Source organism: Tiliqua scincoides, chromosome 1 (assembly GCF_035046505.1).
Source record: "Tiliqua scincoides isolate rTilSci1 chromosome 1, rTilSci1.hap2, whole genome shotgun sequence".
Lineage (NCBI taxonomy): Eukaryota > Metazoa > Chordata > Lepidosauria > Squamata > Scincidae > Tiliqua > Tiliqua scincoides.
The window spans coordinates 62530149-62551669 of record NC_089821.1 but is presented as its reverse complement, the minus strand read 5'-3'; the positions used below and the strand labels follow the sequence as shown (position 1 = coordinate 62551669).

Genomic DNA, 21521 nt, shown 5'->3' with positions numbered 1-21521 from the left:
TTATCTTCCAGTGTCCTGGCAGGATGCAGTCCTTGCCATTCAAATACTATCTCCATACAGTCCACACAGTCAGTGCTGATATTTATGACTCCTTGCTGGTAAGGTACTGAAAAGCATTCAGTTTAATTTCAAAGAATGTTTTCCTCCCTTGAGGGGGGATGACTCTCTTCTGAAAGAACAGTACACAGATCTCAGCTTTTTTTTTTCTTTATTTCACACAAAAACCAGAAGTAGCTGCTGATTGGAGGTAACTATTTACAGAAGCTTCAGAGTACATTGGAGGGGGCTGCAAGCCCCCAGGACCCTGCAGGAGGACAGCATTGCCCCCAAGGTAAGAGACAAGCCCCTTGGTAGTGGTGGTGATGTGATCCCTGTGGTGTAGTTACTGCCATCGGAGCAGGGCCACTCTCCTTAAGGGGGAATGTCCTGCTTCTGGTTCCCCTAGTGGGGCGCGACCCACCAGTTTGAGAACTGCTGCTCGAGACCGTGTCTTCACCACAGGATACAGTGCATGCTCCATTAGCATGACTGCTTTGGTGGTGGTGAAGATTTAGTTAGGAGTGAGCTTGAGTTTCATTTCTATTGGTCTGGTGAAAAACCACTGTAGTGCTGTCCCAAAGTTTGGGACACTTATACATTGTGGTATGTGTGTGTTTTACAGGGCGATTCTATATTTTTTTAAAAAATTCCTATGAATGGCATAGGAGGATATGATATCAGTCCTTGCATGCCTGTGAAGCATTGCTCAATCTAATGCCAGCACAAATATGGTCAGATGGTGGTGTGACTCTACACCTACAGTATGTACCTTCACAGCTGATGCCACCAGCTGCTGTATGCTCAAAAACTGGATGAAGATATGGGAGGACAGGAAGGGTTTGATTTATTCAATTCCCAAGACTCTTATGGCCCAGTCCTATGGCCCGTCTATGACAGCAGGATGAGTGTCCTGCTGTTGTAAAAAAAAGTCCAGGGACTGCCAGGCCAATACCAACCACCACTGAAAAGCAGTAGCAGCTTCACACCTCTGCTGCCCTAGAGCCTGGGCTGCACAGACTCTGGTAAGTCAGTGGCAGGTGTTGTGTCATGGGTAGGGAGGGGGAGGGCAGGGGGAGTTTCAGAGTGGGGAGGGGGAGGATATGGGCATTTCAGTGAGAGGTGAGGTAGATCCTGGTGGCAGTAACTTATGCCAGGATCCTATCCCCAGAACCCTGCCTCAAACACCCTCCCCCCACTCTCCTCAGATGCATGCCACCAAAATGGCTAGCATATGTCCAAAGAGTCCTGTAAGGGATGATGCAACCTATCAGGGATAAGTTAAAAAATTTTTTTTTGTAATATGTTTCCTAACCTCCTGCTGGATTGGGCTGATTGCAGAAGCTGGTCTAACCAATGCATCACTACCCCTTCATCCATGTAGGAATGAATGACAGTGCTGGGCACAGCTATGAGCAGGGCCATAAAAGCCCTCCCTGAGCCAGCAGTTTGCCCCCCCCTGGCATTTTTTCCAGACTTGTCATGTAAATGTGGTTGAATGTCCTCCAATTTAGCTTCTGTTCCTTGAGAGCTCAGCCCCTCCCTGCAGGCAGCCTCCTCCAATTGGCTCAGGCTGCTGTTGCTCAGTAACTCACCTTAGGGGACAACCACAGCAATCTGCTGATAGTCACAGGACACCAGAGAGACAGGCATGAAAAAGCCTGGAGGGAATGTGTTCAGTGCCTTCCATTTCCCTCCTGTGAGCTGAGTGGCTGTGAAAGCACTTGGCAGGACCCTGAAGGCTGCTGCTGACTCTGGTGTCATTTGGGGGTGAGCAGGCAGGAGATTTTGGATGCACCCTTTCAGGTGTTTGGGCCAGGAAGGGCCTTTCGGGGGGGGGGGGGGAGGAAACCATGGGTCTGGCCTCTGAGATTTTGGATGCAACATTTCTGCTGTTTGGGCCAGTCCTCTTTCTGTCTAGTATGGCTTCAGTTGGGGGTCATTTGATGCCCTTTCTGCAACTTTTTTCATGCGCATGAGGAAAGAAGGCTTGGTGCTTCTGGCAGGGATGGGGGCGGGGGGAGAGAGTGCATGTAGAGTGAGCAAAACAGGGTCTTGGAGGGCTCCTTGGAAGTTATGACCTCTGGTCACCCTGCCCCCATCCAAAGCACATGGAGAGCAGGGTTGGTCAAGAGAAGCTACAAGGAAGGTTGGGAGAGATTTCTACTTGTACTGGCAGAGGGGGTGGAGAGGGTGCTATTCTACTGTGGAACATGCTAATTACTACGAAGGTATTGCTGTGGGGGACAGAGAGAAATGTTTCTGTTTGGCAAAATCATGGTGGCGTTTTTGCCTTTCAGACATATTTTTAAAACCAATGGCTGCTGTTTGGGGCTGGTGAGACCCTTTTTCTGGTGGAGAAAGCATAGAAAGCATTTGAGCTAAAGAGAACCAAGAACTTAAGTGTGGAAAAGTTCTAAGCAGGGGCGAATCCAGGGGAGGCCATGGGTGCATACCTCCACCTCAACTGTCCTGCCAGCAGGGAAGGGCACCCACCAGGATGAAGAGCAAAATCGGGTGTCAGGGAAACACCCACTGGGTGGGTACCAAGGAGATTGGTTGGAATGGGAGCCCAGGTCTACCCACCCAACAAATAGCCACAGAGGCGATAAACTCAATTTGGAGCCCAGGTCTACCCAAGCAAGTAGACCTGGGTTCCAAGTTCAGCAAATAGCCACAGAGGCCTGAGGGAGGACATGATTGAGACATACAAAATTATGCAGGAGATGGATGGAGCAGATAGAGAGAGATACCCTTTTCCCTGTCACATAACACCAGAACCAGGGGACATCTACTAAAATTGAGTGTTGAAAGAGTTAGGACAGATAAAAGAAAATATTTCTTTACCCAGTGTGTTAATTAGTCTGTGGAACTTTGTACCATAGGAAGTGATGATGGCATTTTACCTAAATGACTTTAAGAGGGGATTGGACAAATTTCTGGAGGAAAGGTCCATCATGGGTTACGTGTCATGATAGGTATGTGCAAGCGCCTGATTTTAGAAGTAGGCTATCTCGGAATGCCAGATTCAGGGGAGGGCACCAGGACACAGGTTTTGTCTTGCCGTCTTTTGTGCTCCCTGAAGCATTTGATGGGCTACTGGAAGCTGGACTAGATGGGCCTTTAGCCTGATCCAGCAGGGCTCTTCCTATGTTCTTATGTAGGCTATAAGCTCAATCGGGAGCCCAGGTCTACCCAAGTAGGTAGACCTGGACTCCAAGTCCAAGTGGGAGCCCAGCTCTACCTGCCCAGCAAATAGCCACAGAAGCTATAAACTCAATCGGTAACCCATATTACGTGAAAATCCCCTTTTGCCTTTTAGTTGTGATTTTCTATATATCTGGTTATAATATCATGCAAACTAAACTGTTCTCCCAGCATACAGGCCACATTTCCAGGACTCTAGTCAAGCCACATGGTTACGCAACAACCACCACCCATAGTCGTACATTATTCCAGGAAGTCTTGTGTCTTAATCCAATCACTGTTTATGCAAATGATTTTGGTGTTACTGATTCATTGTATTGCACCTACACAGAAGCCCATGGTTACACAAGCCCCCAACCGCCACAGTCACACATTATGGGAGGAAGTCTTGTGTTTTAATCCAATCACTGTTTAAGCATCTCCTACATTTCTGTATGCAAACTTGAACTGCCTTGTGTTGGTGTTGTTTCCACTCAGTCTTTGTAAGTTCCCCCTTCTAGCAAGCCAGCCATTGACCCCATTGGATAACTGACATCCTGATCCCCATTCAAATGTATACATACTCCAAGCACCCAGCCTTAGCAACCAAGCTACCATCCAGCTCAGTCTGTCTCCCAACCCCTTATAAGAGAGGGCTTCCTCTCATATGCGCTCTCTCTCTCCAAGGCCCAACACATCTGTGTTGTGTTAGAGGGTCCTCTCCACAGGACTCTCCCCTCCCCTACTCCAACTGCTCTACAGGACAGGTAACTATCTTGTTCCTGGAACTCTTTCCCTTCTTCTCCCCCCTTTTTTCTCCCCCTTTCTCCCCATCTTTAGTAAGCAGCTGGGGTTGGCAGAGGAGGGACCCTAAAATCCTTCCCTACAACCCTTCCTTTTTCTGATTTCCTCGGATGCACCAAATACTCTACACATGCAACCACCATGAAAGCTAGGTACATTGGATTCAAGCATTAGGACCAAGAAATATCATTTCTCCATTGCATTATTTTTACCTTTGTTCTTTTGTAATAAACCATAACCTTTTGTTGAAAGTTATCTTTCTCTCAGTCTCCTCTTTAACCAAAGGGAATTTTTCTGCTTAACGCCATCTTGTTATCCAGCCTACGATCCTAATGTTCCAATAAGGGCAGTGTAATAATTCCCCTAAACAAAACAGCCCTTTTGGCAACACCCAGGTATACCCAGCAGGTAGACCTGGGTTCCAAGTCCAGATGGGAGCCCAGGTCTACACAGCAGGTAGAAGTCCAGGTGGGAGCCCAGGTCTACCCATCCAACAAATAGCCACAGAGGCTATCAGCTCAATTAGGAATCCAGGTCTACCAGGTTGGTAGACCTGGAGCCCAGATCTATCCACCTGGTTGACCTGGGCTCTGAAGGTAGTGCTCAAGGCCCCCCCCCCCCATATAGACACTGGATCCACCCCTGATTCTAAGGAGATTCAACTCTCAGAAAGATAGGAGAATTCAGCTCTACTAGGTAGATTCAATAATTTCAATCTTCTGTACTTTGCTTTTTAAAAGTAATGAATATTGTAAAAAACTAATGTTCCAATGGCATTACTGTATTTGACTTGCATATCTTTCCTCTTGTTTTTATGTAAATAAATTTTATTTTAGTATATTTCAATGTATCAACAATGTCATATCAGCTAATGAAAGGCTTTCAATATAAGCAAATACTACCTGTATCACAGTGATATGTTTTACTTTTTCAGGGATGCAAACCTGTGTATTGTGCTGGTGTGTAAAATGAAAAGATATGTTGCATGTTATTTCTATGTAGACAAATACATTTTACATTGCATACAGAGATGCATTGATTCTATGCAAATTATTGTTACATTGCTTTACAGATAATGAATGTGTGTTTCAATAACCCCCCCAAAATATTTTCTCTTCATGAAATTTGGGGGAGTTACGGGTCTTTGATCTTTCTCCGTACTTATCCCTTCATTTTGCACACCAGTATAGATACCCAACATAATTGCCCCGTCGTACACGTCGTACACTCCCAGGGTTTTGGGGTGCTCAGAGTTATTGGTTCTCAAACCCTAGAGCCCTCAAGGACCCCTGTTCGGTAGTATTGCCACCACCCTGTATGTGCCAGTGTCTCAGCCCAGGGGCACTGAGACCCTCTTGGCTTAATCCTATCCCTTGCAGGCACTGAGCACTTTCTTTAATTAAAGCCTCAGTCCTCAAGTTACTAGTCCTCAATGAGTATTTGGTAGCTTGCTGAACGGCTAGGCAGGATTCTAAAACTTTGTCCCCAACAGACAATGAAATAACTTAGTAAAAGGATTTTTACTTTATTAAATACATAGGGTTACATAAAGTTACAAAAGGCAGCAAATGCTAGAGGCATAAAACTTCTAGGAAACATATCAGCATTAAAATAACAAAGCTAAATGGCTATCTCTATTATTCCCTAACTCTCACCTGGGTCAGCTTTCTTTTGTAGATCTTTCAGCGCCAAGTTACCTATAAGGCCACATGGCCCTGGTGGACCAGGCTCTGCCTGCAGGATGTTGCACCCACAACCTTTTCCACCAAAAAGCGACACACACCTCTTGGGCTTTGTTCTTATATTTTTTATTTATTTATTTATTTTTCACATTTTTATACCGCCCTTCCTCCAAAGAGCTCAGGGCGGTTTACACAGCTGCTCCTCCCCTCTTTCTTATCCTCACAACAACCCTGTGAGGTAGGTGGGGCTGAGAGAAAGTGACTGGCTCAAGGTCACCCAGGAAGCTTTGTGGCTGAGGGGGGATTATACTTCTCATGCTAACAGGATGGAGTGACTCTACTTATTTAAACTGTCCAATCAGAAACTCTTGCGGACTGAATCTTCCTGAAGTGGGACTCTCAGTTCTCCCCTCCCCACTGGAGGTCCACAGCTGCATTGTGCTACATTATCGCCTTCCATTGAGTTGTTAATTCCATTGGCTGTTGTTACTCACATCCTTGCAGCTAGGAACTGCAAGCCACTTCTCTGTCACTGGCCCAGTTTGGTTCAGGCTCTACATGCCACTAGGCCTAAACTGTACATATTCATGACACCCCCCTGAAAAAATATTCCCCCCCATCTCTAGAATCCTGGCTACAGGCCTGGCTATGAGCTGGTCAGACTATGAGGTTGTGGGAAGGAAGGTGAAGGACCTGGGGGCCCAGCTGGCATTCTCATTTGTTTTCCCGGTAATAGTGATAGAGGGTACAGAATGAAAGCCATTTATGCTATGCCATTAGTAAAGTTTAATAGGGGATGCTCACATGCTTAAAAAAGCTTAAAAGCCATTTTTGCTGTTTGAAATTACAATTACAGCTTTCTGTTTGAAAATTGCAAGCTGACAGCTAGATTTGGCAGAATGTCAAGGAAGCTCTTGGCAGCAAAACAAGAGATAACAAATAAATGTCCATCTTAGAAAACAGTTTGCAGTTTATTCTTTCAGGCTTTTAAAACCAAAGGACAGTGTTATTGTCTTAGCTAAGAAGCCATATATGTATACAAAGACTAGGAGAGGTACTATAGTAAATATTTACACAAAATTTCATAGAAGTACCAAAGAAGTCATTATGTCTGCATGCCTTTCACTTATTCTTCAATACTTTGAATAGTTTTGTCTCTAAAAGGTGTAACCAACATATATAGACATATAGCAGCTATTATAAGAAGTTTTAATTGTCTGATTTCATTGAAAAGGTTTAATAAAGTATAGAAACACATAATAAAGGTTAAAATCATAAAGTCAGCCTCACACAGAGCCCGCACCGTAAGCAGTTCTGTTTAAGGTCACAGCTTAGGAATTTGCGGAAAGTTGCATCTCAAAGATGGATAAGGCTCTTTTGGCACCAGAAAGCGGGGACAATGAAATGTTATGAGGATGAGAACACACATAGGTTTGTAACATTGTCATACAGAAAGGTTTTGGTATTTTCATTTGGCAAGCTGAAATAGGGTTTTTTAGCTATACTAGTTTGGAAACAGTTAGAAAGGGGATAACAGAATATTCATGAGAAAGTTCCTGTTTGAGCTAAAGCTGACAGAGAAAGCTGTAATTTGGCTAAAAGTGAATGAGAAAAAGATTTCTTAAAAGAAATCCTTTCTTATCATGAGAGTTTGTTTTGTTTTGTATTCAAGTATATGAAAATACACCACTATACATCTTTAAAAGTACCAAGAAACAGGTTACAAATAGAAGAAGGTCCAAAGGACCTTCCTTAAAAATTGGCAGAAAGCCCCACAGTGTTTACTGGCAACAGGAGGAAGAACGTAAGACAAGATAACACAGATGGCTCTTGCAACAAGTACGAAGTCATTGCAATTAGTGTGCCAAGAGACAAGGTCTAAATACTTGCCAAAAGGCCAGTTCTGAGTAAAAATAAGGTTACAGTGCACTCTACTGGTTGTTGAAAACTTTGTATTGTATATGTTTAAATGTATGGTTTTGTCTTATTTGTAACTTATAACTTGAAACTCACCAATCAAATGTCTCTAAGGCTATCTCCAGCCTATGAAAAGTAAAGCCCCATTTATGATGTCAAACCCCAGCCAATGAGAAGTGTAAAATTCTTCAAACAAAGCACCCAAAATGCTATAAAGGGTCTGGATAAGATTGAGATTGACACTCAAAGCTTTGGACAGGAGTCCCTGGAGATGCCAGTTGCTGGCAAGGAAATAAAAGCTTGCAGACGATCACCCTGCCTACTGAGTCTTGCTTTTGAACCTTGTGAACACCTTGCAACAATAGGGAGAGAACTTGATTAGAAGAGAAGAATATTCTGGGTGAATGACTGGCTACGTAGATGATGTAGTCAGGAGAGGTTTGGCTTCTGGGACCATAGACTGCGCTTCCTGGATGAAGGTTGCTGGCATGAGACAGGCTGCACCACATGAGGATGGGAAGAATGTTTTTGGTGGAAGCATGGCAAACCTAATTAGGAGGGCTTTAAACTGAAGACTGAGGGGGTTGGAAAAGTAAGGCCAAAGCTTAATTCATAGGTAAGTGCTCCAGATGGGAACCCTCCTGGATACCACTGGAACTAGGAAGCATTTGGTGAGGCCTGGTCTAAGTAAAGAAGAGGGAAGGACATTGGATTGTTTCCCCCAGGGTTTATGTTGCATATACAGATATAACCCAATTATCAGTGGATTTTCACCTGGGGTTTTATCTCAGCCCCAAATGAGGCTGGCCCTTTAAATTAAAAGATAAACATCCCTTTAGGCAATGTTTAATGGCTTAAAATACCATGGTAAGGCTCAGGCAGGGTTTCTCTCCCCCTCTCTGGGGCTTAGAACAGCTTTGTTTCAGCTGGGAGGCAGACCCTTTCTTCCCTCTGGAGGGTGTGTGCAAAGGAATGCAAAGCAAGTCTATCTTTAAAAAGGGAAAGAGGAGGGACCCAGGAAAATATAGGCCAGTCAGCCTAACATCCATACCGGGTAAGATGGTGGAATGCCTCATCAAAGATAGGATCTCAAAACACATAGACGAACAGGCCTTGCTGAGGGAGAGTCAGCATGGCTTCCGTAAGGGTAAGTCTTGCCTCACAAACCTTATAGAATTCTTTGAAAAGATCAACAGGCATGTGGATGCGGGAGAACCCGTGGACATTATATATCTGGACTTTCAGAAGGCGTTCGACACGGTCCCTCACCAAAGGCTACTGAAAAAACTCCACAGTCAGGGAATTAGAGGACAGGTCCTCTCATGGATTGAGAAGTGGTTGAAGGCCAGGAAACAGAGAATGGGTGTCAATGGGCAATTTTCACAATGGAGAGAGGTGAAAAGCGGTGTGCCCCAAGGATCTGTCCTGGGACCGGTGTTTTTCAACCTCTTCATAAATGACCTGGAGACAGGGTTGAGCAGTGAAGTGGCTAAGTTTGCAGACGACACCAAACTTTTCCGAGTGGTGAAGACCAGAATAGATTGTGAGGAGCTCCAGAAGGATCTCTCCAGACTGGCAGAATGGGCAGCAAAATGGCAGATGCACTTCAATGTCAGTAAGTGTAAAGTCATGCACATTGGGGCAAAAAATCAAAACTTTAGATATAGGCTGATGGGTTCTGAGCTGTCTGTGACAGATCAGGAGAGAGATCTTGGGGTGGTGGTGGACAGGTCGATGAAAGTGTGCGGCGGCAGTGAAGAAGGCCAATTCTATGCTTGGGATCATTAGGAAGGGTATTGAGAACAAAACGGCTAATATTATAATGCTGTTGTACAAATCTATGGTAAGGCCGCACCTGGAGTATTGTGTCCAGTTCTGGTCGCCGCATCTCAAAAAAGACATAGTGGAAATGGAAAAGGTGCAAAAGAGAGCGATTAAGATGATTACAGGGCTGGGGCACCTTCCTTATGAGGAAAGGCTACGGCATTTGGGGCTCTTCAGCCTAGAAAAGAGACGCTTGAGGGGGGACATGATTGAGACATACAAAATTATGCAGGGGATGGACAGAGTGGATAGGGAGATGCTCTTTGCACTCTCACATAATACCAGAACCAGGGGACATCCACTAAAATTTAGTGTTGGGAGAGTTAGAACAGACAAAAGAAAATATTTCTTTACTCAGCGTGTGGTCAGTCTCTGGAACTCCTTGCCACAGGATGTGGTGATGGCGTCTAGCCTAGACGCCTTTAAAAGGGGATTGGACAAGTTTCTGGAGGAAAAATCCATTACGGGGTACAAGTCATGATGTGTATGCACAACCTCCTGATTTTAGAAATGGGTTATGTCAGAATGCCAGATGCAAGGGAGGGCACCAGGATGAGGTCTCTTGTTATCTGGTGTGCTCCCTGGGGCATTTGGTGGGCTGCTGTGAGATACAGGAAGCTGGACTAGATGGGCCTATGGCCTGATCCAGTGGGGCTGTTCTTATGTTCTTATAAGTCAGAAGTGATTATTGCTTTGCATTCTTTCACTGCTCCAGGGTGAAGGGAGGGGTCTGCCTCCCAGTTGAAACAAAGCTGTTCTAAGCCCCAGAGAGGGAGACTGATTGACTGATTGCCTGCCTGCCCCATTACCATGGGAAGCAGACTATTTTTAAACTGTTGCCAAAAGGGTTTTTAAATTGCTTTTGTTTAACTCAAAAATTGAAAAATGGAATGGAACTCTCCTGGATGCCTAAACCCAATGTGTGCAGAGTAGCTTTAGAAACAGGGAGAATAAGGACCCAATCCAATCCAGCTTTCCAGCACTGATGCAACTGTGCTAAATGGGTGTGTGCTGCAGCCTGTGGTGAGAGGCAGTCACTGAGGCCTCCTCAAAATAAGGGATCATTTGTTTCCTTTCCTCGGGACTGCACTGCAGCTGCATCAGCACTAGAAAGTTGGATGGGATTGGGCCCTTAATGTGAGAACTTCACCCATTTTCCTCCTACAGGCTCCACAGCTGCGGACTTTCAGAAGCTTGTTGTGAGGACCTCACTTCTGTTCTCAGCACCAACCAAACATTAACAGACCTGGACCTAGACTACAATAAACTGGGAGATTCTGGACTGAGGCTTCTCTGTAAGGAGCTAAAAAGCATCCAGCCTGCAAAAACTGAGGTACCTGACAGCTACATTCCTGGCCAGTGGTCTGGTGAAGACATGCCATTCCTGAACTCTTAACCATGCTTTAAAATGGAGAGTACACTGCATGCTTGTGTGTCCCCTCCTTTGTAGGGTTAACCATAATGTAGCATTATATGTGCCTTTTAACTGGCATTAATCAGAATTAAAGAATTAGCATTGGTGAAGACCTGGTTCTATATCATGCATATGAAGACAGAGAAAGGGAGGGGCAATTGTTTAAGCCCCTATCCTACTGTTAATCATGGTTATCAATTCTATTGAATTCAATTCATTTATGAGAATTGATTCATTTATTAGAATTATGTGGAGTATGGAAAATAAACAGGATCAGCTTGAACTTCTAGCAACTGAAGGTAAATTTGACTTGATAGGAATAACCAAAACCTGGTAGGCAGGGCCTCTGAGAGGAATTTTATCAGGGGGTACAAAGTTTCTTTTGGGCCCCTTTGCAAAGGAGGAAGAAAACAGAGCCAGGGAGGGTGGTGATGGGTGAGCAGAATAGGGACAGGGAGGGGTGAAACAGGGTAGGGGGAGGTTAGAAACAGCTGGAAAAGTCTTTGGAGCCCAGGTCTACCAACCCGTGTGGCATCAGTAGTGTCCCCAGCATCCCTTGCAGATAACAAGTCTGAGTAGACAGGAAAACGTAAGATCTCATGAAATTTCTGGCCCCCCTCCTTTGGCTCCTGGGCCGCCCTTTTGACCATGGGCCCAGGTAGGAATTACCCCCTTTACCCCCTCTCCTAGGCCCTGCTGGTGGGATGACTCTCATAATGGGAATGAGTAAGTGGAAGGCTATTGGTTGTTCAGGAAGATGTGCTAAAAGGGGAGGGGGTGGCATTATATGTCATAAATGCAAACACTTGCTCAGAAATCCAACAATAGGGTCAAGGTAGCCCTGTGGAGAGTATCCTGGTAAAAGTTAGGGGGGAAAGCAACACACACAACATTGTGGTGGGCATCTGCCATAGACCGCCAGGCCAAGGGGAGGATGTGGATGATGCTTTCTTGAAACACAGATATTACAAGGAAACACAAGGCTATTGTAATGGGGAGTTGATTTTAATTAGCTCAGAGAATGATAGATAAGATTCCATGGGTAGATGAACTAGTAAGAAAAGGGGCCCGGGACAGATGGGAGCTCCTAAAGAGCAGCATAGTAAAAAAAAGAAGGCATAATAAAAAACAATTCCTAGGAGAAAGAAAAGGGGAGACACTTCAAAAAGCCAGTTTTCAAAAAGCTAGCCACCCTGACCTAACAGGCCTAAATGAATTCAAGTCACTTGGATTGGATGAACCCAGGCTCCCTAAGCCTCCAAAATGCTAAAAAAATTACAACCCACTTCTGGTTTTGTGATAACATTTTGGAGGCTTGGGGAGCCCTGCAGAGGCATCCGTGGTGCTCCTCGCACCCCTGGAGGCTGGCGCAGCCTATTGTAAGTAAAAAAAAAAATTCCCCTTCATTCCTGGCAGTGGTGCAATCCTGGGAATTGTGTTGCATTCTTTCCCCCTCCCCACCCCTAATGGGACAGAGGCAGAGATTCCCTGGCTGTGGCATTGCAATACCTCAGTTTAGAAACCTCTGCCCTAAGGGGACCCATTTATCATGTGCATTTGCTAAAAGTGGTTTTCATCAGTAAAAGTGTGTGTGTGTGTCTGTCTTATGGTGTAATTCTGAATTTTAAAAACAATAGGACCGAATGGCATATGATATGGTGCCAACTATTCAATACCCATGCAGCATCTCTCCAACTGCACTCTAGTGCCAGCACAAGTGCACTCAGATTATGCTGCAAATCTACACCTATGCATCATCACTGGAGTAAATCCAGCTGCTGTCAGTCTAAAAACTGGACTGAGACATAGGAGGGATAGGATGACTCTGAATTAGGCCACACCTAATGCCCTTAGTTAATTTGCAAGAGTTTTTTTTCCTACATAGACATAAGCTCTGCTTAAGGAGAAGTATCATTGATGAGGTGCTATATAAATGTTCCTTTGGCACACCTTTGCTCTTGTGGCAAAACACATTTTTGTGCCTCACTGCAAGAGTGACGTTGTGAATGCTTCCAACACAAGAAGAAGGTCAAGTACTGAGCACTGCAGTACGATCAGTGTTTGTTGTGGTGCTCTTGCCTTTGTGCTCATGAACAATTCATCCTTCAAATAGTTCTACTTGGTTGAAAAGCAACTAGGAGATTTAGAAGCAAGCCTGAAGAGTAAGGGTGAGACATTCAAATTGTAAACTTCAGAAACTGAAGGAAGTATCCAATGGATTCCTCTGCTCCAATACTGAGGCCTGCTGCTAATTTCTTAATTTGATGTCACCGGGCAGAGGCATAACTAGGGTAGAGCCTTTAAGGAACACAGGAGAAGGAACAGGGGATACAAAGCTGCTACAGTGCTTGCCCCTCCTCTGGGGAGACCTTGGAAGTGACATCATGTGACATCACTACCCTGGGCACAGGATACTGCCTCTGTCACAGAGTCACCAACAGAGTGGCAACACCACAGAGTGGCCTGAGGCCCAATCATATCCAGACATAATGCTGTAAGCCCAGGCTGCTGGTGCAGCAGCTACTCTGCTGGAGGTTGGTGCTACTTGTGCAAAGCCTCTGAGGCCACATGTGGACAACACTGGCCTGCAGAATCTCTGCCACCACCAGTATGTCAGCAGTGGGGGCGGATCAGGGAATGCTTGGAGGAGGATCAAGGTGGGAGGCAGACAAATTGCGGGCAGATCTCAGCAGCAGCCACACATATCTCATCCTATCCCTCTTCCTGGACTGGATCCACCCCCCAGTGTCTCCTCGGACTTGCACCAGCTAAAGAACTGAGAGAAGTCTGAGGAGACCCAATGGGGATTAGGTGACCTCTAGGGAAGTAAGAAAACTGTTCTTTACTTACTTCACTTGGGCTGTGTGGTCTGCTGGGGAGCCAGCCCATAGCATGCAGCACATATTCTGTTGATGGTGCTGCCTGCTCTGGGCCAGAATGGGACAGGGCTATTAGAAAGCAAATAAAATGACTGTAAAAACTTAATTCAAACACAGGTGTTCAGAGAGAAAAAAACCCCCACAGATGTTACTTACCCTATAGTTTGTAGTCTGCAGTCTGGGTGTTTCAGCCCCTTACAGAGCAACTTCAGCCCTGAATCTCTCAGCTTATTTTTACTCAGATGCAGCGCCATCAAATTCTGGTTGGTGCTGAAAACTGAAGAGAGGTACCCACATGAAGCTGCTGAGATATAGCAATTCTCCAAGCTGCACAAAGAAAGAAGAGACCAAAATGAGTTCTTTTATCTCTATCTACATTTTATTTATTTATTTATTTTTATAATGCTTTATTTATTTATTACAGATACAGGTAAGGAAAATTGGACAGACTTAGGGCTAGGACTACATAGGTTACACACAAGGGTGGTGGCCATTGATTGCAACAAACATTAATCCCAACAAAATTAATAAGCAATACAAAAATTATCATATTCATTAACCCAACTGGTTAATACTTTAACATTCCATATTTTTCCTCTAACCTTATCTGTCCTATCATTAAAAAAAACACTTCAGACTTTTACTTATACACTCTTCTTACCACTAAACTAGTCTCTAAAATAAAATCTTTCTTATCTAATTCTTAATTTCTAATATCACATCTAAAAAAGAAGTCTCCGATTACAATGGTATTACCCCTTCAATATCTCTTATAACATATTATACATCATTTTCCATAACTATCCAGTCAAAAAAGGCTTCAATTTTTTACTTATAGACTCTTCTTACCACTAAACTAACCTCTAAAATAAAATCTCTTATTTGATTCTTAATTTCTAATATCACATCTAAAAACAAATATCTCCAATTATAATGGTATTATACTTTGCTTATCCACCACATATTTATTAAGCCAAAATACAGGTTTAATATTTTCTCCAAAATAAATTGACATCTATAATTTATTTTATTTACCTTCTCTTTTATAAAATAACCCTTTTATTTATCTTAATACCACTATAATTTACACAATACTTATATTCCAAAATTGCAATTCCATCTAATTTATTTCATATATTTACCCCTTTAATTTTTGCGATACTTATATTCCAAATTCCCTTTTCATCCACTTTAATTTAATCTAATTAATAAAATATTTATCTTAGTACCACTGAATTTCTGCAATATTTATATTTCAAATTTTCCTTTGTATCTATTTTAATTTAATATGATTTTAAAAAAAATTCTATTTATTATTCAACCATTTTGACCTTCTTCTTATTGTTTACTTTGTACTCTATCTTATTGGTGTTCCCTCTTAGTCCTCCTACTGGTTCTTCCACTTCTTCTTAAGTCCCCCCCTCTGTTTTTCTTTCTTCTTTTTCATTCTGTTATTCTTGAATTCAATCCATAAATTCTTCCTCCTCTTAAAACAGCTTGCTCTCTGAACATTTCCTCTTTTTTCTTCCTTAAGATTCTCAGTTATTATGACAATTGCTTCTTCCATCTCGTGTCCCATTTCAAAATACTCCACTTCTTTAACTTCACCCGACATCTGATCCATTCTTTTTTCTTCTCTATTGTTTATAATCTGTTTCCGCGAGTTTACAAGGGAGGAGATTATTTGCCCAATTTGTTCAGAGAGTTCTCTGAGTTGTTGCTCCATTTCTCTTCTAAAATCCATCAGAAAATCCACCAACAAGGCCTGGCTTACACGATCATCTTTTAGATTTTCAAAAGCCATTTTTATCAACACCAACTCGAACCACTTCTTGCAGGGCTACTTTCTAATTTTGTCTCCAGGGCTACTTTCCAAATTTTTATATCCAAAAAAAAGTCAATCAAATCCACACAGTCAAATTAGGTTAATATGCCTTTAAATGACCAAAAAAAGAAAAAAAAAACTCAAGCCTCTTGCTGAGAAACCGAAACCGAAAGTATCAATGTCCAGGCTTAAATAAAGGCTTTTTGCTGGGAAAATGAAAATAGACTTTATTTCCTTCGTTGAAGATTACTTATTTATTTCTCTTCGGTACATACCAATAAAAAAATATAATCTTGTACTTACTCCAGCAGGGGAAATACCGATTCACCTATTCCCCCCCTGGGTGGCTAACGGCCAGCGTGAATAATCTTGAATTATCTCCTCCTCCTCCAGACTTCTTACTTACAGTTCTCAGTAAAACTTTTTAACGAGCCAAGTTCATATCTCTATCTACATTTTAAACCATGGGGCATTTCCCACTAAATCCATGCAAGCCTGTTCAAGAGAATTTATTTACTTGTGAGTGACCTCATTTTTACCCCAGAGGGTGAAACCATAGCATCTGAAAACATTCCTTAACTTTATAGAATTCCATAAAGTTGGAGCCTGTTGAGTACGCAGAAGCGCCGCTGCGCCAGAGACCCAATGTCAGACAGTTGCTGCCGGGAAATAACGAGGCACAGACACGGTAGTGCACCACCACCAGATGTCCTTTACTGTACAGTATGTACAGTGCCAAGGCAGCACAGCACAGCAAAATAGCAAAGATAGAACTTGCCACAATCTTTGACCAACTCCACCGACGTAGCTTCCCGCAAACACTCCACTTAACATCTCCCACACAGCAGCTTGTACCGGTCCAAATATATACTGGCACTGGCCAATGGGAAGCAGGGTATGATCTGATGACACTATGACTCATAGTCTTGTGACATGGTATTGCAGGCTATTGCATCATCCATACTTTGCCCTGTTGCATCAGCCAATCCCATGATGCAATAGGGCTACATTGTATACACTCAGGCCAAGACATCAGAGCCTAGCCTTGCCCTATCCAGCCTGTAAATTGACATAGGCCTGGGGCATATATCACAACAGAGCCACTACTGAGAAGGCCCTAGTTCTTGCCACCACCCCTCCCATCTTCATAGGCAATGGCACTTGTAAAAGGACCTTCTCTAATGACTGGAGGAGATGAGCTTGATTACACAGAAGGTGGCAATTTCTCAAATATGCTGTCCACAAGTCATAAAGGGCTTTAAAGGTCAAAATGAGGACCCTGAATTGGGCCTGGAAATTTATTTATTCACATTTTTCATACCAACCTTCCAAGGAGCTCAGGGTGGTGTACATAGTTCCTTTTCTCCTTTTGCCTTCACAACAACCCTGTGAGGTAGGTGAGGCTGAGAGAAAGTGACTGGCCCAAGGTTACCCAGGAAGCTTCATGGCTAAAGGGGGTTTGAATCTGGATCTTCCAGGTCTAAGACCTGGAAAGTCTAAGGACCCAACTCTCAAACCACTACATCATCCTGGCTCTGGAAATGAATCAGCAACAAATGAAGTCGCAAGGACAGTGGCCTAATAGAGTCAAACCACCAAACTCCAGAGGTCACATCAGCATTGCATTCTCCACAGAAGTTTCCAAACAGTCTTCAAGGGCAGCCTCAAGCAGAACATATTAGAATACAGTCTGATCTTGATCTTACTGTGGAATTGATAGCTGTGGCCTGGTCCGAATGATCCAGGTATGATTGCAGCTGGCACACCAGCAGAAGCTGGACAAACATTTTTGCAAACATGGCCATGGATCTGCAGACACTCTGCCCCCCCCCCCAGCCCTCTCAGCCCCATGCCCTGGTGTCTCCTGCTCCTGCTGCTCCCTCTCCCCTCTAGCTACTCCTGCCTCTGCTGCTGTCCCTGCTCGTCCTCCAAGTGCTCCATGGAAGACCTGTGACCATCTCTGCCATTGGGTATCCATATATGGTGTGCTGGGAGTGTGAAGCCCAATGCTACTTGACACCACAACTGTTGCATGTCAAAGCCACAGCCAACGTTAATTGGCACCAAGCCTGTGTGAAGTTTTATGCTGCACCCAGCACAAAGGAATTTTTTGAGTCTGGATGAAGTAAGGATAAAGCCCTGAGGTTACTTGGTAGTGACAACGACTCTGTGTATCTATATGGGAGTGAATGCAAACCCCGCCTCTGTGTGTACCATGTGGCCAAAAAGGGGAAAGTGCCGAGTCACTATGATTGTGCACCTGTGATGTACACCTATGAATATAAATAGTGCTGAGCATGATGGGAGCTGATTAAATACTTTGCAATTCCAGTCACAGGACAACGATGCCACCTATGTTGTGATTGGTAGGCTCCAGAATATAATCCGACTTTAGAAACTAGGTGTGTTGCAAGGTACCCAAGATGTTCCAGGATATTCCTAGATGTTGCAGGGTAATCCCAGATGTTCAAGGGTAATCCCAGATGTTCCAGGGTAATCCTAGATTGCAAGAGATCCCAAGATTCTAAAGCAAACTCAGAAGGCATTGGTGATCAAATCCAGGCCTTTATTGTAAATCCAAAGTGAGAGAAATCATACAGAGAAAATCACCCAGAGCGCCCTCCTGGACTTGCTTTTATTACAATCTGGGGTTCCCTCCTTGAAACACATCATTGGTGGGTACAGATCATCCATTCTTCAGATTACGAAATTCCATACACCATCTTACAGTTAGTAAATGGTACTGCACTTCAATTTTGCTCAAAACCTGACCTCACCTCATAACCATTCTCTATGACTTACTGTGGCCTTCGTGTGTAGCCCGTGAAATGCAACACACTTGCAGTTTGGAAAAAGTGTTGCGGGCTCAGCTAAAGAGAAAATGCTATCTTGCATTTTCTCTGGGAACTTGACCTGTGAACCTGGAAAAAGTGTTGCGGGCTCAGCTAAAGAGAAAATGCTATCTTGCATTTTCTCTGGGAACTTGACCTGTGAACCTGGAAATAGCCTTGATGTGAACCGGAACTGGCTGTGTTGTCTTCTTGAACCTTTCTAATGTAGTTAGACCGCTACAACTAACTTAAAATATTACTACTTGCTAGTCACACTTGTGTATGCACCAAAACTGCTTTTAAAATGAAGAACAAGAAATATAAGGAAAACTAAGCTGCCTAGTGGTTTCTATGAGAGCTGGTGTGAATATTGGTTTCTAGCATTTGTGTGTGATTTGTAGCTCTGAAGAACCTATATGAAGTATTGAGCCTGTGTGTTAAAAATGAAAACAGACTGATTTCAAAAGCACACATTTTTTTTCTCTTCTTCTGGTTAAACAAAGACCTATTCATTGTGCTTGCATCTTATCTGTTGTGCCGGGAACATCTGCGGCACGCAGCCAAGTCCAGCCACCGCTTGACTTGTAAAGAAACTGAAACCGTTTTTTTTTCTCTTGCACTTAAAGAGATGATCCAGAGGGATGCTGCTTACGTTTCAGGTAAGCATACCATAACATAACTAACAGTCCTTTATACCTTGCATCAGGTGTGCAGGTGTGGTGGCTGGGAGAGGTGCTGCTGAAATCAGTTCTGGTCCTATCATTTCAACTCTGTTGCTGATTTTTTGCTGTATTCCTGATAAGCCTTTTTGCTTGCTGTAAACTCTTCCTCAATACATGTCTGCTGAAAGGAACTTGTGGCCATGTGTTTCTTTCTGGGACTGCTTGCTTCAAGGACGCTCTGCTACCCTGCCTCACTAGTGAGGAGTCAATCATCATACCCCTAGCATTCCTGACAGCCTGTTGCTCTCTCCAGCCCCGCCCTTCCTGCATCTGAATACAAAGGGCATTGCTACTGGGATTCATAAGGTTCCAAACCTCTCTGGTGACGGCTGCTGATGCTGCTAGCTGTCACTGATGAGGCAGTATTTGCTCCTGCAGCAGCTGCAGCTCCTGAGGCTGCTGCTGCTCCTTGACACAGAGGAACATGGCCTCCTAAGGTGGCTGGGGTGCTGGGGGTGCTGCAGCAGGTTTCACAAAACTTAACTTGGTCTTCCCATGCACCCAACTGGGGACAAGTTGAGCTATTAGGGCTCTTCTAGCTATCAGCTGTGGGCCCTGAGCTGCCACTTGGCTGGGGCCAGGCCACCAGTACACCAGGCTGCATGCCAATTGGACCATTTGGACACTGTGAGAACCCTTGGGTGCCATAAGCACTCTGGCCCCACCTGCCACAAGTGCCTGATTGACATGATCAGACACCACCGGAAGGATGTGAGGGCAGTCCTCGGTGCCAGAACAGGAGATGCCGGAACAGGAGATCCCAGGTGCTGAACGAGGCCCAAGATGATCTGGTGGGTTGTGACCTTGATAAAGCAGGAGGTGTGACCCTGGCCTGGCATGGCCACTGGGGAGCCTGTGGTCTGTCCAAAACCCACTCTGCTATCTCTCACAGTTATGCCTTGGGGGACACCTCTGCAGGCTGAGTCAACCTTACCCTAGCCATGTGCACAAACTTTCTCGTCCCAGTCAGTGGCTCTGCCATGAGTGCTCAGCTGCACCTCTGCTCTCCTCAGCTGGTATGGATGGGAGCCAGTGGCTCTGCCATGAGTGCCCAGCCGCCAGCTGCACCTCTGCTCTCCTCAGCTGGTATGAATGGGAGCCATGGTGAGCATCAGTGGGGATGGGTGGGGATGGCTGCTTTACCCCCTATTCCAACCATGTGCCTTTCTATAGGTCCACTGTCTCCTTATGAGGGTATGGTGGAGCAAGCTCATCTGGGTGATGACTGGGGGTGACTGTTGCATGGGCTGAGTCCCCAGACTCAAAGGCTGAAGCTGCAGGGGCCTCTGGCCCACTAGCCCATCCAGGTGCTGGCCACCCGGCTATGGTGCCAGTCCTACAACCATCCAAACTGTTGGCCACCCTGCTCCCTGCCGGGTTAGCTGTCCTGTCAACTGATGAGGCAGCAATCCTGCCACCCAATCTGCCATTTGTCTTGCCACCCAAGAAGCGTGTCTGGAGGGCTCTGGGGGCAGTCGCGGGCAGCCTAGTACCCAGAAGGAGCCCTGCCCAGCCCTGTGCCCAATGTCCACATTCTGCTTAGCAGCTCCCTGCAGACTGAGCAGCTGTGGGTTGAGGCCAGCCATATGTGGCAGCAAGCAGTGAATGAGGTCCATGAGGGCCAGATCGTGCTTCTTGTAACCATGGCACAGGTGGAGCGTTTTCTGGTGCGGGGGGTGGCAGAGTCACTGGTGGCACTGGCAGTGGTAACGGAATGAACAAAGTTTTGGTCATCCTGATGAGGGTAGTGCCTCCAGCTGCTGAGCCAGCTGCCAGCTAGGGAAGTGCTGCTCCATGGTGATGACATGCCCATGGGGGTGGCAACTGCCAGCTGCAACTGCAGCTGGGATGCTGGCATTTAACACCTTGCCATGTGTCCCCATCACCTCCCCTCCCTCCCCAGGCCCCCACCACTCGAGCTTGGCTGCAGGCAGTCATTGTGCATGCATAGCTCAGTTACCAGGCACACTGAAGCTTGGCTGCCAGTCAGTCACTGCACATGCACAGTTCAGCCACTGTGCTATCAATGCGCCTTTGCGCTCTGTGCCTTTTTTCTCTTGTTCCTTCCCTGTTTACGTGCACTGGCAGGCCCTGCCTTGTACTATTGTGCACACTTGGGATATGATGGAGCTCCTGGCCTAGGGTATGGCTTATGCTGCGCTGGGGTCTCTATGCCATTGTCATTGGGCTGACCGACAGTCAGACAAGGCATAAATCCTGGATGAGTTACAAATCTTGCCTCAAATGCAGATTTAAACCAAAGGATTATGTATTTCAAAATGAATCAGGTAATTGGCTTAAATTGCATCACTTTCTCTTTCTGCTTAAAATCTTGGAGAGTATCCAAAGTGACTCCTCTGCTTTGTTAATAATAATAATAATAATAATAATAATAATAATA

The 21521-nt window shown here is 44.8% G+C and overlaps 1 protein-coding gene across 1 annotated transcript in view; it reads right to left on the bottom strand.

The window, feature by feature from the left end:
• Positions 1–21521, bottom strand: part of LOC136644124 (NACHT, LRR and PYD domains-containing protein 12-like) — a 135719-nt gene that overhangs the window by 11884 nt on the left and 102314 nt on the right. Inside the window, exon 9 of the mRNA XM_066619683.1 lies at positions 13899–14069. Within this exon, the coding sequence (XP_066475780.1) occupies positions 13899–14069 (171 nt within the window). The remainder of the gene's footprint in view (positions 1–13898; positions 14070–21521) is intronic.